Source organism: Barbus barbus (genome assembly GCF_936440315.1).
Source record: "Barbus barbus genome assembly, chromosome: 17".
In the NCBI taxonomy this organism is placed as follows: domain Eukaryota; kingdom Metazoa; phylum Chordata; class Actinopteri; order Cypriniformes; family Cyprinidae; genus Barbus; species Barbus barbus.
In genome coordinates this window covers 8,003,835-8,021,464 of record NC_136745.1, presented here as the reverse complement: position 1 = coordinate 8,021,464, position 17,630 = coordinate 8,003,835, and the positions used below count along the sequence as shown (strand labels likewise).

At 38.0% G+C, this 17,630-nt stretch overlaps 1 protein-coding gene across 2 annotated transcripts in view; it reads right to left on the bottom strand.

Annotated features, from left to right (window-relative positions):
- LOC306883292 (platelet-derived growth factor receptor beta-like) overlaps positions 1-17,630 on the bottom strand; it is a 54,134-nt gene that overhangs the window by 30,230 nt on the left and 6,274 nt on the right. For both annotated transcript variants that reach the window (XM_079438453.1, XM_079438452.1), the window contains exons 2-3: positions 805-878; positions 35-319 (exon numbers count right to left, since the gene is read on the bottom strand). In XM_079438453.1, coding sequence (XP_079294579.1) covers positions 35-319; positions 805-847 — 328 coding nt within the window. In that variant the 5' untranslated portion in view covers positions 848-878. The remainder of the gene's footprint in view (positions 1-34; positions 320-804; positions 879-17,630) is intronic.

Sequence of the window (17,630 nt, the reverse complement as noted above, 5' to 3'; positions counted from 1 at the left end):
AACTAATCCTTTAAATCTTTTCATGAGTTCTTACCAGGCACAAAGACGGCCACCTCTCTGGTCTCGTCTGTCCCGTTCTCCGAACACACATAAATGCCCGTGTGTCTCCACGTCACTCGCTCCAGACTGAGAACGCTGGAGGAGGAACTGTGCTTCTCGACGTGGAACTCCGGAACCTTCTCCTCCTGTTTGAAGCGCCAGGTGACGTCATTCCATCCGGAGCAGGTGATGCTGAAGGAGGAGTTGATGGAGAGGACGACCTGAGCGGCGCTGGGATTGAGCTCCAGACCTGAGCTACCCAGACAGAGCAGGAGCAAACCTGCACACAAACCAGCATTCAGCTTAGTTCAGCTTCACTCAAACAATACTGTTCTGCAACAACAAATTTCAGGTTTCTGCCATGAGAATTTCGGAATTAACATTTTACTGTCATTTTTAGAGCTTTTGTTGTTAATTATAACCATATTATCATATATTTTTTTAAGTTCTTTAAGTTCTTTTGCATGCATTGCTTAATTTTAAGATTTTGGGTTATTTTGCTTCTACAAAATGTCTTTGTTCAAAAAAGCAGAAAGAAAACATTCAAAATACACATTTAAGCTTTTATTTTATTACATTTTATCTATATGCATCTGACTCAGTTTGTTTTTATTAACCAAAAGTGTGAAATAAGCAGTAAAAGAAAGCCTTCTGAATTCTATACATTAAACGAGTCATGTGCAGAATATACTGAGCTTTAGGTTTGAGTTTATTTGGCTAAGTCTTGATAGTAACATTATTTTGGGGTTTTGTTTAGTCTGTTACCTGTTGTCATGGCAGTCAGTTGGGACCGGCTGAAACTCTTCATGCTGTCTTCCAGAGCAGGACACGTTTAGACTCTGCAGACGGAAGGAAAACAACTCAGGATTGATTTGCCTCAAAGCTAAAGGAAACAGCAATCTTACCAAACTCACCTCAACATTTATTTTTACAAAAGAGAAAATTCACTCAAGTGTGACAAATTCCTCTAGTGAAGTCCTTTTAAAAACTTGTGCAGTCATGAGTTTACGACTGTATTTCCATGAAAGGATCTTTAACTTTGACACGGGTCGTTTCTCACACAGGCTTCAGAGAGGGACTCACATGCCTGACTGCACACAAACAGTAGCATGTTTCACAAACACTGTTATTGTTGCATTTGTCACTGCGGCACATTCACTGGCATCTACTGTGGTCACAGTGAGCATCCCAACAAAACAACAGCATAATAAAAAACATAAAAACATAAAAATAAAATAAAATATATAAAAAATTAAATAAAATAAAATCAATGCTGCGAGACAATGCAGAAATTCAACATAAATAGTGTTATTAGAGAAAAAAAAAAAAAAAAACATTAAATGAAATAAAAATAAAAAATAAAAATAAAAGAAAAGTACTAAAGTAAGTAACTTTTAACTAGTAGTAAAATAACTACAATTAAATAAATTAATAAATACAAAATAATAAAAAACTAAACTAATAAATGCAAAATAATAAAAACTGTATGGATATTTAAAAATAACAACAGAACAAAATTACTAAAACTTCAACTAAAATTAAGGTGAAAAAACATCTAATTCAAAATATTTACAAAACAGTATATCAGTGATACTAAAACAATGCTGGTTAGTGTTCATACTTAGAGGTTTGACCACATTATTATCTGCACTAATAGTACTAATAAAGATGTCTGAAAAGCTAGATAAAAGCCTGGGTTACACTTTATTTTAAGGTGTCCTTGTTACACTGTAATTATACATTTAAGTACTGAGTAATATTAATTAAGCACATGTAATTACTATATGGTTAGGGTTAGGATTAGGGTTTGGTTTAGGGTTACTTGCATGCAATTAAGCATAATTTATTGTTATTCTAATAGTAAGTATATGTAACGTGTAACAAGGACACCTTAAAATTAAGTGTTACCACAGTCTGTAATATTTAAGACTTTAGCACTATTTATTTCCAAAATGCATGTAAGTATATTTCTGTGCTTCTAAAACTGCATATAAACATTACAGTTTACAGGATCTGTCTAATTATGAGAGATTTGATCCCTTTCAAGGTGTTCTTGAGATCATTCACAGAGGTCAGAGGTCACAAAAGACCCAAATTCTTCAGGATGTGTGTGTATGTGTGTGTAAACACTAGGGCCAATCGTATCGTGGGTGGAAATGGACAGACGGATGGATGGAGTGGGGGTGGGTGTTTTAGAGATCTGGAAACAGTTAAAGCTGGATCACTGGGTGCAAAATCAGGGTGGAAAAACTAGAGAGGGCAGAAGAACATATCGCAGAGAAGAGGCAGAGAACAAAAAAACGGAGGAGGAATCCTTTGAGAGAATCGCTGGAATAAAAGTGAAATGCGTAACGTTGTTAAGAAATGTTCTTAACTCGTAAAAGATGTTCGGCAGGGTGATCTAATCATGACTATTTTTAGCCACACGATTAAACTCAAAGAGTTGCTTCATGAAATAAAGAAGATAACTCTCAATAAGAAATCATCATCCTCCTACTCTAATAAACTTGACCTTAAGGCAAGACACAACATTAGAGTTTTGAGATTTTGGTCTATTTTGCTTCCATAGTCTGTCTTCTTTCAGACTTATTGAAAGATATCATCCAAAATAAACTTAAGTGTTAATTTTACTGCACTTTATCTACTTGCATCTGTAGTTTTCAATTACAATACGTATATTCTCTGAGATTTTTCTCCACTTCAGTAGCACCTACATACACCAAACTTTACAGTTATATTTCTATATATATTTTTTACATTTTTACAGAACGGTTTGTTCATATATCATTCGCTTGATTTTATTATTGCACTATTGGATTTGTATCTGTAAATTTAAATTACAATAGATATTTTAAAAGATTTGTTTTCCCACTTCAGCAGCACTAACTTACACCAAACTAAGCAGTTTTGTTCCTATCTATATTCTGGAAGTTTTTACTAAGGGATTTGTTCAAATATCATTCACAATTATTTATATAACATTTTATTCCTAAAAACAAGGTAAAATATGTAGTTTTGTTCTGGCTGTTGACAGTATTTTCTGATTTATGCAGTGATGAAAGAAGAGATCCAAAATCCCCTCTATAAAAACCTTTAACTGTTATATGTCAACAAAGTCAAACAAGAATTTTGAACCTGGCTTTATCCAATGTTCAGATATATTTTCTGAAAATGTATACAAGTGTGTGCATATTTACTTAATATTTAGATAATGCCTAATTTTCATATTCAAACATAACATTTCAGAAAACTAATGTAGTCTATTTACCTGGAGTGTCTTGCCTTAACCTCAATATTCACTATATTATATTTTTGGTTGTAGTATTTACTCCACTGGTTAACTGTGAGATCAATGCTGTTTAACGCAGATGCACCATACTGAAAACATTTTCTGACAAGGCAATAAAAAGGAAGCAATAATGTGCTATTGTGTGTTTTAAAACTCTCAGCACTATCTCACCAAAGCAATCAAAAACAAGCATCCCACACAAATCCTGCATCTCTCTCTCGTGCCTAATATACTGCCAGAGGAAAAGTGTACTTCATTAAGTGCTGCCGGTCCCTCAGGAGCGACGTATAAGAGAACGAGGAGCCTTGAGTGCTGTTATAGTTGCTTTAGGAGGAGTTTGTCCAGTGTGTATTCCCAGAAAAGACTTGGAAACTTTCTCATGATCTCCAATACACAGGGGACGCGCTCAGAGACCCCAAGAGTCGTGTTTACACATACAAGAAAAGACGGTAAAAATAGGGCACAATGTACTGTGTTAATATGATCATTTCCTGTATTGATTCTTCACAGGTGATGTATCTGTTTTTGTGTTACGTGTTGCCTTTTGTTGAGTTTTAGAGTTAAAGATTGCAGGACACTCATTCAAACATTTACTATTTTTATACTCATTCATATACTCACCCTGATGTCATGCCAAACAATGCAATATTCAGTCTTGCATGAAACACTAAACTAGACATTAGGAACAATGACAAGCAGCAAAAAGCAATATGTCAGTTATATACAGGTTTGGAACTACATGATTGTGAGTACATGAACTAACTATTGAAATGTACAAAAGATGCATAAAAACAATGTGAAGAAGTAATCTTTAAAAAAAATAATAAAATAAAATTAAAATTAAGTAAATAAACTGTATCTAAATTTAAAATTAAATTTAAATAAATTTAAAATTAAATATAAATACATTTAAAGGTAAATAAAATTAAATAACCAACACATTTATCCTCAACCAGACATGTGATAAAATGAAATAAAATTTAATGAAATAAAATTTAATAAAATAAAATGTTTTTTTTAATAAAATTAAATAAATGTGCATTTCTTTTAATTTAAAAATATAAAAATTTAAATTAATAATATTAATAATAATAAAAATACATGATTTGAGGAGACCTTCATGTCTGGAGCACAAATGCTACAGGATGTCCATCATAAATGTAAATAAATGAATGAACCATTTACACCATCTGTAGATGCATAAAAGCACTATGAAAAATCAAACAGTCCATGCAAATAAAAACAAGCAATTTTGAAATGAGAAACATCAGGTTTGTGAGCTGCAGTTAGTTTCCTAGTTTTATAATGTGCTGAATCCTCTGAACGCTGCTGTGAAACCAAGAGCACCAGGAAAAAAAAACATAACGTCTGAAAAAAGGCGAGATGAATACGGTGGAATATTTCGCTGCCAAGCAGCCCAGCAATGAAAAGAGCTCTGATTCAAACCCTTTCAGAGGGAGAGAAAGGGAAAGACTGGCTAAAAAACACAAAAAGAAGAATATGAAAGACTAAAGAACGGTAACTCTAAAGGAAAGAGAGAGGTCAGAATGAGGCTGACGTCCATGTCAGAACGGCCTCTTTTTCATGCTAACGTCTCTCTGTGCCCTAGAAAAGCTTGACCACGGCCAACCTGCGTCAGAGAGAGCGTAGATTCATGCAGGAGCCGTCAGTTCGCTCAAAAGAACCAATGCAAAACAATAATGCTTCAGAATACAAGGAAAATCTAATGCTGCCATTGTCTTCGACCCACGTCTGGCACTGCTGACTTCAACATCAGCAGAAATAGCAACTAAAGCAGCATCAAAAAGCCAGGAATCATTTATGATTGCATCTGGGATCACAGCATACCCGAGTGTGTTGCTATACAGTTGCTAAGATCTTTTTAGAATGTTGCTATGTGTTTTAAAGTTGTCCTGGGTGATTACCAGGGCTATGTTGTACAGTTTCTAAGGGGTTTAAGCATTCTAAAGAGTTGTTGTGTGGTTTTTAAGGTTTTTGTGTGGTTGTCAGTGTGTTGTCATACCGTTGCTAAGATGTATGAAGCATTTTAGAGTGTTTCTATGTGGTTTTTAAGATGTTCTGGGTGGTTGCCAGGCCATTACTATGCAGTTGCTAAGGTGGTTTAAGCGTTTTAGAGTGTTGTTATGCTGTTTATAAGGTCTTGTGGGTGGTTGCCAGGGCGTTACTATACAGTTTCTAAGGTGTTTAAGCACTTATAAGTGTCGCTATGTGGTTTTTAAGGTGTTGTGGGAGGTTTCCAGGGCATTGCTATACAGTTACTAAGGCAGTTTTTAGCATTGTAGAGTGTTGTTATGCTGTTTATAAGGTGTTGTGAGTGGTTGCCAGGGCATTGCTATACAGTTGCTAAGGCGGTTTAAGCATTTTACAGTGTTTACAGTGTTTACAGCTCGTCGGTCAGTCGGGCCTTCTGATCATTCTGATTGGCTGTTCAGCTGGTGAACCAGTGCACGAGAAAAGCTCAGAACGGACGCGCTACTTGGCCGTTGTGTGTCGAGCCTCGGCTTGGTGTGTCAGGGCAACTTTGGACTGCTAGGGTGCTGTAAGAGTTTAATAGTGTTGTTATGCAGATTCAAGATGTTTTGGATGAATGATAGGGCATTTGGATAAATGATGAGAGCCCCAGAGACAGATCCCCAGTGGAGACCGGCCATTGGGACAAGACCTCGGGAACCAGATGAGTCCTTTATACAATCTGACTTTGCTGCAGTTGGAATTGAACTGCTAGTTCGTTTGGCCAGAGGAGAACTAGCCCTCCGACTGAGCCTGGTTTCTCCCAAGGTTTTTTTCTCCATTCTGTCACAGATGGAGTTTTGGTTCCTTGCCGCTGTCGCCTCTGGTTTGCTTAGTTGGCGACACTTCATTTCCAGCGATATCGTCGACTTGATTACACAGATACTATTTAAACTGAACTGAGCTGGACGAGGACATAACTGAGTTCAATAATGAAATGCCTTAACTGAAAATTGAGTGTTTAATCTTGTAATTTTACATTATTGACACACTATTTTCCTATTTTGATATAGTGAATTGCTTTGACACAATCTGTATTGTTAAAAGCACTATATAAATAAAGGTGACTTGACATTGCTATGTTGTTCTGACTTCTGAGTGGCTGCCTCAAGTACTGTGACATGCTGGTTTGCTTCATGTAAACAGATATGGCGTCTGAGTGTCTTTTTAGAGTGTGTGTGTGTGGATGTTGGGATGGGAAAGGCATGCTCGTCTGACCCTTCTCAGCATTCCGGACTCCTGCTAACACTCTCAAACGTGTCATTTCGTGACACAACAGCTAAATCCCAGAATTCCCACCAGACGTCATACAGCTTCCGCGAGGACTGTCGCTTTTGCACCCATTTAAACTACCACCGAGCTGCTTGTCTCCGCTGGGATTATCATTCTACGCGAGATTGTTTTCCTTAAACATCTGCCAGCGCCGCACTGATGAAGCGGGAGCCAGCTTGAGGGGGGAAAAGTCACTTCAGCACCAAAACTGCTGTCTGTTCTTCTGTAAGGGCTCCTGGGAAACATACACAACCTTGAAAGAAAAGTAGAAAAAGAAAAACAAAGGCACTGAGAGAAGAAACAATTTTTTATGTTGTATTTTGCATTCAGCTGCAGGGCCTCCTGCTTCCTGTGTGTGTTCGGGAACATGTGTAGAGATTCAGCGTGGGTGTGTGAGAGACACGCAGACCTCCAAGACCAGGAATAACACACACACACACACAAATAAAATGGTCCCAAATTCCCCCGCGAATCAGACAGCTGGAGCTCCTTAAATGTTGCAAAACACACTGTGTGTCCGCTGCTGTCCAATTCATATGGTGATGAGACATCACATTCCCAATATAACAAAACCGCAATATGGGAATATCGACCAATGGGGGGTGGGGATGTGTCGGCACGAGGGAATTGCTTGGCCATTCCTATTGTATTCTGTGTTGACAGCATGATGCTGAGCAGTTACTAGGGTGTTCTAAGCATAGATATATATATGTAGATGCCTCATTAGCTACTGTTTCTATGGGCCGCTATACGTAAGCCGTCCGCTATATTGCAGCGGTGAACTTGAGGTCATTCACCATATAGTAATCACTGAATATTCGAAAGATGCCACAATCCTGCACAGAACGGCTCAACGGCTCTGTGCAAACCTACAGTATGGTGAATGACGTCAAAAATACCGTTCCAAGATGGCGTGCCTGGTGTGCCATCTACGTGCCTGGAGCGGTCGAATAGGGCGTCTATATATGTCTATGGTTCTAAGTGGTTGTTTGATGTTGCTAGGACACTAGGGTGTTGCTATGATGTCCCAGGTTGTTGCTAGGGTGTTTTAAGTGTTTTTTTGACATTGCTACATGGTTGCTACATCAATGTTTGGCCATTCCTATTGTATTCTGAGTTGACAGCATGATTCTGAGCAGTTGTTAGGGTGTTCTAAGTGCTTGTTTGATGTTGCTAGGTGGTTGCTAGGGCACTAGAGAGTTACTATGATGTCCCAGGTTGTTAATACGGTATTTTAAGTGTTTTTTCACATTGCTCGGTGGTTGCTAGGGCATTTCTCTGTCATTCCTATGGTATTTTGAGTTGATAACATGATGCTAAACAGTTGCTAAAGTGTTGCTATGATGTCCCAGGTTGTTGCTAGGGTGTTTTAAGTAGTTATTTTGATATTGCTAGGTGGTTGCTAGAACATTGTTTGGCAATTCCTATTGTATCTTTGTTTGATGGCTTGATGCTGACCAGTTGCTCGTGTTTCAGGTTGTTGCTAGAGAGTTCTAAGTGGTTGTTTGTAACTGCTAGATGGTTGCTAGGGCATAGTTTGGCCATTCCTATGATATTTTGGGTTGACACACTCTCGTGTAATTTCAAACCTGTATTTTTCTGTGGAAATTTAAAAGAAGAGATTTTTGACAACATGGGGTTTAAACAACATTGGACCCCATTAACTTTAATTGCATGGACCAAAAAACAGAGGAAAGTAAGTCATACAAGTTTGGAGTAAATGATGGCAGAATAATCATTTTGGGGAGAACGATCCCTTGAAGACTTCAGAGTAATAACATTTTCCTCTGTGCAAACACCTTTCAGACGCAGTCAGCAGCTTCGATGAGCGTATGGAGCTCTAATGGTCTTCAAGAGCACTTCCTGCTCTGGGACGACTGTAAATCCCGCAGCGAGAGGACCTATCCCAAACCATTCATCACAGCTAATCTCACAGTACAAAAGGTTCACAGGCTCTTATCGCTAGTTATGAAAAAGCAGCATGGTCTGGGGCCAAACACAGAGATGGTTATCGGTCTGGAGGACGTCCAGCTCCTACACGTGCACACACACACCCACTCATAACTCTCATCCCGTCTTCCTGTTCTCGATTAGCGTTTATTAAAGGTGGCCGCTGCTTTAGGATCTGCCCTCCCAGAGCTCAACTTCTGGCACAGGCTGTGGGAAAACCGATGCAGTGTGTCGCTGTTAAAATAAACGTTTCTCTTTTTCTATCCCAGTTTTTCCCCGGGATGATGAGACAGTCGATAACCCCCCAAACCCCCGTCAACTCGCTCAAGGAACAACAACACACTTTTTGCAGTTTGCAGACTTAATATAACTTTACAATGGAAAAGAGAGGCTAAAACACCCATTTTCAATCTTAGATGAGTCCTGTTAAGATCCGTCATATAAAGACTTTACTAGAGATGCACCAAAAATATTTAACTGGAAAATCTGGCTAGAAAAGAAATAACTCACTTTTTGCTAAATATACACACTACATTACATATTCATTATATTTTACTTAACCTGTTATTTATGAAGGTTTTTTATAAGCCATCATTTCAATGTTTATATTTCAACAACAAATTGGAGTAAAAAATAATTATATTATTGAAAAGAGGATGGATGGATGGATGGATGGATGGATATTTAGCCTTTTTTAAAGCCGAAAACGTTTGTGTGATTTCCAACATGAAGTGCAGAAAGAAAGAATGAAGAAAATAAAAAACAAAGCATTCCCAGCATAGTTTCCCACTGTCTAGAACAACATCCACTCCCATTTCAAGCTGTTTTATTAAATGTACTGTTTCGGCTCTAATGTCTGATTGGATAAATCATATTTAAAGCTGCTGTAAAATAACAAACACACATATAGTGACTGCAAGTATAACTGATACGCCACACATTGCCACAATTATAGATAAAAATACAAATAATGTACAAATAAAAATAAAAATACAAATAAACAGCATTAACTTAATTCAACATTAAAATAAGTAATAATGTCAGCTTAAATTATATGTTTAGTTGCCTCAGTTTACTTAAAAAAAGAATGATAAGAATTATGAATAAACAATACTCAATAAAAAAAAGTATTTATTGAATACTTGTGATCTGCCATTTTATAAAAGAAATAAACCACTCTGGGCTGCGTTATATTTTTTTTGCCAAATCAAAATCTGTTTTATAGTTGCTGTTATGTTTTACGAAAATCATAACCACAAACAAACAAAACACAACATCCTCAAAGTAGACACATCACAGCTAAAATGTGCCTCAAACGCCACAGGAAATATTTCAGGACTAACTCAAACCATTCAAGAAAAACTAGAAAACATGATGATGAGATGAACAGAGACCGTTTTCTTTCCCTTTTTCGACAGACTGTTTCATCAAAACCTCACATCTATCTTGCAGCCCTTTCACTTTGTTCCTCCAACACTGTCCGTCTCTTTCAAGGTTATCCTTGGGTAGTTTGGTTTCCCACTACCTAAAACCACAACAGACCTGCAGGATATTTTCCAATCACCCTCTCACTCAACTTCGGTCAACAGAGAGTAGCTTTGAGCTGATCTCATCTTCTAACATGAATATAAAGATGAAAACAACCAACTCACACACTGTCGTCTCAGCAGACCTGCAGGATTTCCTTCTTTCAAGTTTGCTGAATAATGGAGCACCAGTGGTTTAATTTCAAAGCATGTTAAGCATATACTGTAATAAAAAGCTGTCGCTATCTAAAAACAAGTCTGCATTCTGGTTTCTGGTTTCTCTGCCAACATTCTCATTTTCTCATTTGTATTACCTTGAAGTACTAATATAGCTAAAAGTATTAAATAAAAAAGTATCATATTTCCTTAAATAATAAAAAATATTAATATATTAAATAAAAAAGTATCATATTTCCTTAAATAATAAAAATATTAATAATGTCAAAAACACAACTAAAATATTTGACTAAAATTAATATGAAAACAGAACATCTAAAAAAATAAAATCTATTTCATAACATTAACAAAAACTATAACAGTACATTTATTATAGTTGACTAAAATTTAAACCAAAACCATAGAAAAAAACATTTTAGTTATTTGAAATAAAATAAACGTTAACTGAAACTAAATAAAATACTAAAAATTTAAACTTTAAGCCAGTTTACAAGGCAACATTTATTATTTCCATTTAGTTTTCAATAAGCAAAAAAACTAAACAAAATTAAAATTCATAAATAAAATGAATAATAACTATATAGACATTCAGCATCTAATGACAAAAACAACAAAATTAAAACAATTTTTTAAACTAAAACAGAAAATATTAAAATTAAATCTAATTACAAACATTACAAAAAATAAATCACAGTACATGATTATTACTATAACACTGTTATGTTGTTCTTTAGAAGAAACAATGAAACAGCAGAATCTCTGAACTGTCATCTCATGATTACAGTAATTCTGACATGATACTGCGAGTTGATTCAGGGTCAGGTTTGTTTTTTATGTTGAATGGATGCATTGGCTGGCAGCAGTGTGTCTGAGGCTTCAGGCTGCATCTGTGAGGAGTGTTGAAATCAGTGCTGAGCGTGTGAGTTTGAGATGTGGGATGCCAGCATTACTCATATTAACCCTTCTCTCATCTCAACTCATTATGGACGAATTGCTATGGAAAAAAAGCATTTGGAAAGATTCCACGCTAAACAAGCGACTCCACAAGTTAAAGTTTGTCCCCTTTTTCTCCCGGTTTCTCGTAATTCTCAAAAGAGCTGCACAAGTTTAGCTTTAAAGTGGTGTTTATAACTTATGAATGCCAGAAAGTTCCGCTCCGGATGCCGAGGAACCGGGAAAAACTGCGGCCTGAAGCTATTGGCCACATCTGGAGCTTCATACCTCATCCCAAACACAGCAGTGGAAGACATTAAGGGCACGATGAAGCACTACGACACCACGTCTCACAGCGTCAGTGTGTTTACGACCGACAGGAGCGTATCTGCTGTGCTCTTTTAGCATCATATAGAACTGTAATGTGATTGTTTGCCATGGATTTGAATTGACATTTTAATTTGCCATGGATTTTCAATTGAACTGGCAACAAAATACAGGAAGTTGAATTGGAATTACTTTTCCGTTTTTTTGTAAGTTGTGTAAAACTAACCTTTATTGTCTTTCCAGATATGAGTCCTGCACAATCAAGTCTGCTCAAATCAGGTGAAAATGCTTCTATTACTTATAAAAATTAATTCTTCAAAAGACCAACTTTGACTATGAACAACAGCATGTGATTCTTACCTAATAAACAGCACAAATAAACAATGACTCAAAAAGCCAAAGCCAGAATGACTCTCAAAGACGATGTCATCAACTAACCATGTTAAAAACACGAACTCATCAAACCAAACCCCATCCTCTCTAAACAACCTGTCTGACACCCCCACATCAGAGAGAGAGACAGCTTTACATGATTACAGCTTAAACCAGCCGCTGACAGAGTGACAGACAGAGAGAGAGAAGAACCGAAATGAAGGATAAGGAAGTGGCAGTGACATTCCTGCGGTGCTGAAGAGATGAAGAGCATAAAACCAGAAACACACTCCACACACTGTAAGCATGTAGTCTCATTATACATACTTCACATGCACTAGCAGCTCTTTCCATCCACACATTTTTATACCAATTTTGGGCTTTCACATATAAAAATGGCAAGCTGTGCATAAAATTTCCATAAAAACATATGCACTCACATTAAGGAGGGTCATTTTTTTATTTGGTAAGAAAACTAAATGCATATAAACTGACTGAAACTCAATTACCTACTAAACTCCTGGATGCGCAACCAAAACCTCACATGATTTTGCCTCAGCAGATTAACTAACCATCAAATCAATCTCATTGCACATCATTTCAAATATTGTTTTAGTCACAGTCTGTCATGGAAATTATTTGGTATAATTGTCTCACATGATTGCATTCCCAAACTTCTGAAAACTTGACAGCGTTTGTTAACAGGGTTACAATAGTTACTAAAACTGGAAAAAAAAAAAAATCCAAATGAAAGAATGAATAAATGAAAATTCCAACCATTAAAAAATTGTTACTTGAAATGGAAAAAATGTTAACTGAAATCAAATAAAATATGAAAAATGTTATATTGCAGCTCGTTTCCAAGGCAATATCTCTCATTTTTATTTAGTTTAACCTGATGTACTAAAATAACTAAAACTGAAATATAAAATAATTAAAATGATAGAGACATACATAAGGAAAAAAAAATAAAAAAGACAAAATCAAACAAAGCTAAAACAAAATGAAAATGGAAAATATGAAAATTAAAATGCATTCAAAATATCAATAAAACAATAATAACATAAAATAAAAAATATTATAATAAAATTCAATTAATTAAAATATATTAATAAAAACTATAAAATCTCAAATGATGCTAAAATAACGCTGTTATTGCATCTGTGCACTTTTAGTCACTTATTATTTTGGGAAAATAGTGTCATATTTGTGACTTGTCACAGTGGAACTATTTATTATTTTTTTACTGATACTTTACACCAGTTTCTCAAGAAGTTAAAGTTCTGTTCTCTTGAATACGTGGGATGGAACAGTGCTTTATTTGCAAATACTTTATGCGATATTTAAATTTTTTGCACAAGTTTAATTTGCAGCTCTGGATGAAAACGTAACTAATGCATTGTTGTCACAGTACAGGTAGTTATATATAAACATATCAATAGTTTTGCTATTACACACGTCTATAGCGCTCCTTGTGGCAACACTGAGAATGCAATTTGATCTAACACTACACAGTACACACCACACAAGCACACTACATTTGCTCTCACATATCTGAGTATAGAGCACTTCAGGACCCGCATCCATGAGAAACGGACACAGATCCCAAACAGGAATGACAGATTCATCTCTATAATCAGAAGAGTTGGAAAAAGAAACACTTTGCACATTGCTGTGAAATGACTAAAATGCAACACAATCATTCATACATGTATGCCAATGCAAACACACACAGCGTTCTGCCTTTCCTAAAGAGAACTAGTTATCTAAAGAAGGTCTGATAATATTTTTTTTGGTCTCCTAAGCTGGTTTTCTCAGTCCAACCCAACACTGTCTCCTTGTGTCTCTGTCTGACTTGGCCTGAGTGCAGAGAGACAGCAGAAACGCAGCTCATTGAGATTGATGAAGACAGCATCATCTGTCTTTCTTTCTGCATTCTTATAATAGTTGTTGGTTATTGTTATGATGTAATCTTGGCGGTCATTAAAGGCAGGATGCAGACGATTAAACACAAACTTGAGTGAACAAGTAAAGGAGCTTCAGCCTGATGAAAGAAGAAAAACTTCTGCTCGAGTGCTGAAGGAGACTGAAATCGGACTTTATACTGATGCTTTGCTAATTCATGATTCTGTGCCATTTATCCTGGTAATATCATAATATCATGTTTTTTTTTGGACATTTACCATATCACTACCAAGCTTCCCTGTAGCTCAAGCAGTAGATCGTGGCACCACCAGAAACACCACGGTCATGGGTTTGATTCCCAGGAAAAGCATGAACTGATCATATAAATGTGAAGTATGCAAATGCAAAGTTGCTTTGGATAACATGTCTGCCAAATGAACAGAAATACCATAGTGTTTAGGACTCGGCAGAATACTACTACTTTATGTATATTTGGACAATTTGCAAAGAAATAAAATGGAAATAAAATTAGAAAACCTTTTTAGGATACGATACCATTGTAACACCATGGATGATATTGGCCTCATCCCCAAACAATCTTAAAGTGACGCTATTATGGGTTATGAAAGGTTAATATTTTGGTTTTGGGAGTCCCCAACAACAGGTTGACATGCATGCAAGGTCAAAAAACACTTTCTTTTTCTTATAATATGCATTTAAATTGACCTTATTTGCTCAACGACTCCCAAACAATTCGCTCAACGATTCATTTTTCCAAACCCCTCCTTTGTGTGACGCTAATCTGCGGTGATTGGTCGATTTCCTGTGCAGTGCTGCTTTGTGTACAGCCATTACCAGCGAATCAGCTATTTTGAACGCTCCAAAAGCTGCACCTAGTGGCAACAAGTGGGCAGGCAATATGCTAATGTTTCATGTTGACGTCAAAATGAAACGGCTTAAGATTCGTTTTTAAAATGACTCGTTTCAATGGACTCTTTCTTTTGAGAGACCATTGCTGCGTCCCAATTCGCCTACTTATACTACGCCCTAAAAGTATGTACTCTTTTTGTAAAGAAAAAGTACATACTTTTGAGTATGTAGCAGAATAGTTTTGGGACATACTACTTCATCATAGCTGCTTCTTTAACAGACGCTCTGTTTAACTTGCCCTGTCAATCATCTTGTCACAGTTAACATCATCCACATTTCATTTAATTTGATTTCATACCGTATTGGAGAGAAATAAAGAAGCACATCGCAGGTCTTTGCCGAGAACTCTGCTCATGTGTTTACATAATGATGCATTTCAAAGTTAATGACTAAACGTATCATTATAAAAGTTCAGAGTGTTGCTGCAGATGAAATAAATTGTGGATAACATTAAATAAATATTTGTTTCATCAGGTTAGACACTGATTCAATCAAATCCTGTCCAAATCCTTTATGGACCTGTCTGTCAGTCGCGCATTTCCGCCATGTTTGTAGTTTTTAACACTTTTTATGCGTGTTTGTCTAATCTAATCCTTGTCCACTGCAATGTGTTGTAGGCAATATTAGTCATTAGAGTGTGCATCGATCTGCACTATGAATTCTAACCGGAAGTAGTAGACCATATGGGAATCTTTGGCATACTTTTTTAAACATACTGTGATTTGGGACATACTGATTCTATTTTTGAATACTATTTAGGATGCATAGTATATTATGCGAATTGGGTCGCAGTACATAACTTTATACATGGTGCATTTTCAGATTTAAAACTTTGCAGGATATTTTCATTCACTTAGAGCTGTGTTACACACTGCATGAAAGATAATTTTCAAAAATCCATAATAGGGGCACTTTAATGATTACCAATAAATTACTTATATTGCCTATGCACGGGGGGGGAGTTAACAAAAGAAAAAAACTACAAAATATATATATATATTTTTTAAGATTAGATTAGACTGAACAGAGCTAATTGTACAGAGCCAATTAAATGTACTGCAAAATTTAAAGTAATTGTCAGAGAGTCACCACAGTCACCACAGTCTCCACTAATGACACTCACCAGATCCCAATCCCCTGATTTCTGATCACCGCCAACTGTCATCACTAATCAGCAGCACTATATCCCTGCACTCCTCCCGTTCACTCACTGTCTGGTCTCAAACATTCCATGTTGACTAACCTGACCCACTTAAGTTTTGTCTACTTACCAGTTGCTCCAGTGTTCCTATCCCAGTTCTCCACCGTCTCAACGCTCCACTGTTATGGCCTTTCCAACTCTCCGTCCGTCTTCCAGGGGTTTATGAACGAGGTGTTCTGGGAGTTCTTCCATCGGTTTGTCATCGTGTATATAGACGATATCCTGATCTACTCCCGGAACCTGGCTGAACATAGCCATAACGTGACGCAGGTCCTACACCAACTCAGGAAACACCACCTCTACCTGAAGCTCGAGAAGTGTGAGTTCCACCGGTCCACAGTCCTGTTCCTCGGCCACATCCTCAGTGCGGATGGGATCCAGATGGACCAGGGGAAGGTCCAAGCCATCCGGGACTGGCCCCAGCCTCAGTCAGTAAAGGAACTTCAACGATTCCTCGGTTTTGCAAATTTCTACCGGAGCTTCATTCTGAACTTCAGTCTCCTCTCAGCCCCCCTCACTTCCATGCTCCGTCAGAAACCCAAGTCTCTGTCCTGGAACTCCGAAGCTCGAGCCGCCTACAAGAAGCTCTAGGACAGGGCTGTCCAAACTCAGTCCTGGAGGGCCAGTGTCCTGCAGAGTTTAGCTCTAACTTGCCTCAACACACCTGCATGGAAGTTTCTAGTATGCCTAGTAAGAGCTTGATTAGCTGCTTCAGGTGTGTTTAATTGGGGTTGGAGCTAAACTCTGCAGGACACCGGCCCTCCATGACCGAGTTTGGACAGCCCTGCTCTAGGAGGCCTTCTGCACTGCTCCCATCCTCTCACATCCCGAACCCCAACTCCCATTCATAGTGGAGGTGGATGCCTCCACCACCGGTAGCACTGTCCAGCACTGTCTCAATTCCACGGAGAGCCTCCCTGACTCCACCCTTGCGCTTCTCCAGGAAGTTTTCCCCAGCGGAGCGGAACTACGATATTGGAAATCGAGAGATGCTCGCCATTAAACTGGCGCTGGAGGAATGGAGACACTGGCTGGAGGGAGTTCAACACCCCTTTACGGTCATCACTGACCACAAAAACCTGGAATATCTCCGAAGTGCTAAGAGGTTAAACACCTGGCATGCTCGCTGGGTCCTCTTCACCTGGTTCCAGTTTGCCATCACGTATCGACCCGGAGATAAGAATGTCAAGGAGGATTCCCTCTCACGTATCCATGCCCCCGACAAACCCTCCACACCTGAACCCATACTCCCTCCAGCCGTCCTTGTGAGCCCCATTCGGTGGGCCCTGGAGGAACAGATATGCATCGCCTCCATCACCGAACCCGCTCCGCTAGAAGGCCCAGAGGGCAAAACCTACGTGCCCACTTCCTGAGGACTTCCCTTCTGGGCTCCCTGCATGCTTCCCCAGGCTGTGGACACCCAGGCAGCCAGCATACTCTCTCGCTCGCTCCTCCAAGCTCGGTACTGGTGGCCCAGTATGGCCCGGGATGTCTCCCAGTACATTCGTGGATGCTCAGTCTGTGCCATCTCCAAGACTCCACATCACTTACCCACTGGAAAATTAGTCCCATTACCCATTCCACGTCGCCCCTGGTCCCATGTCGGAGTCGACTTCGTCACAGATCTCCCCAAGTCAGAAGGTTTTACCTGCATACTCGGTGCAGTTGACAGATTCTC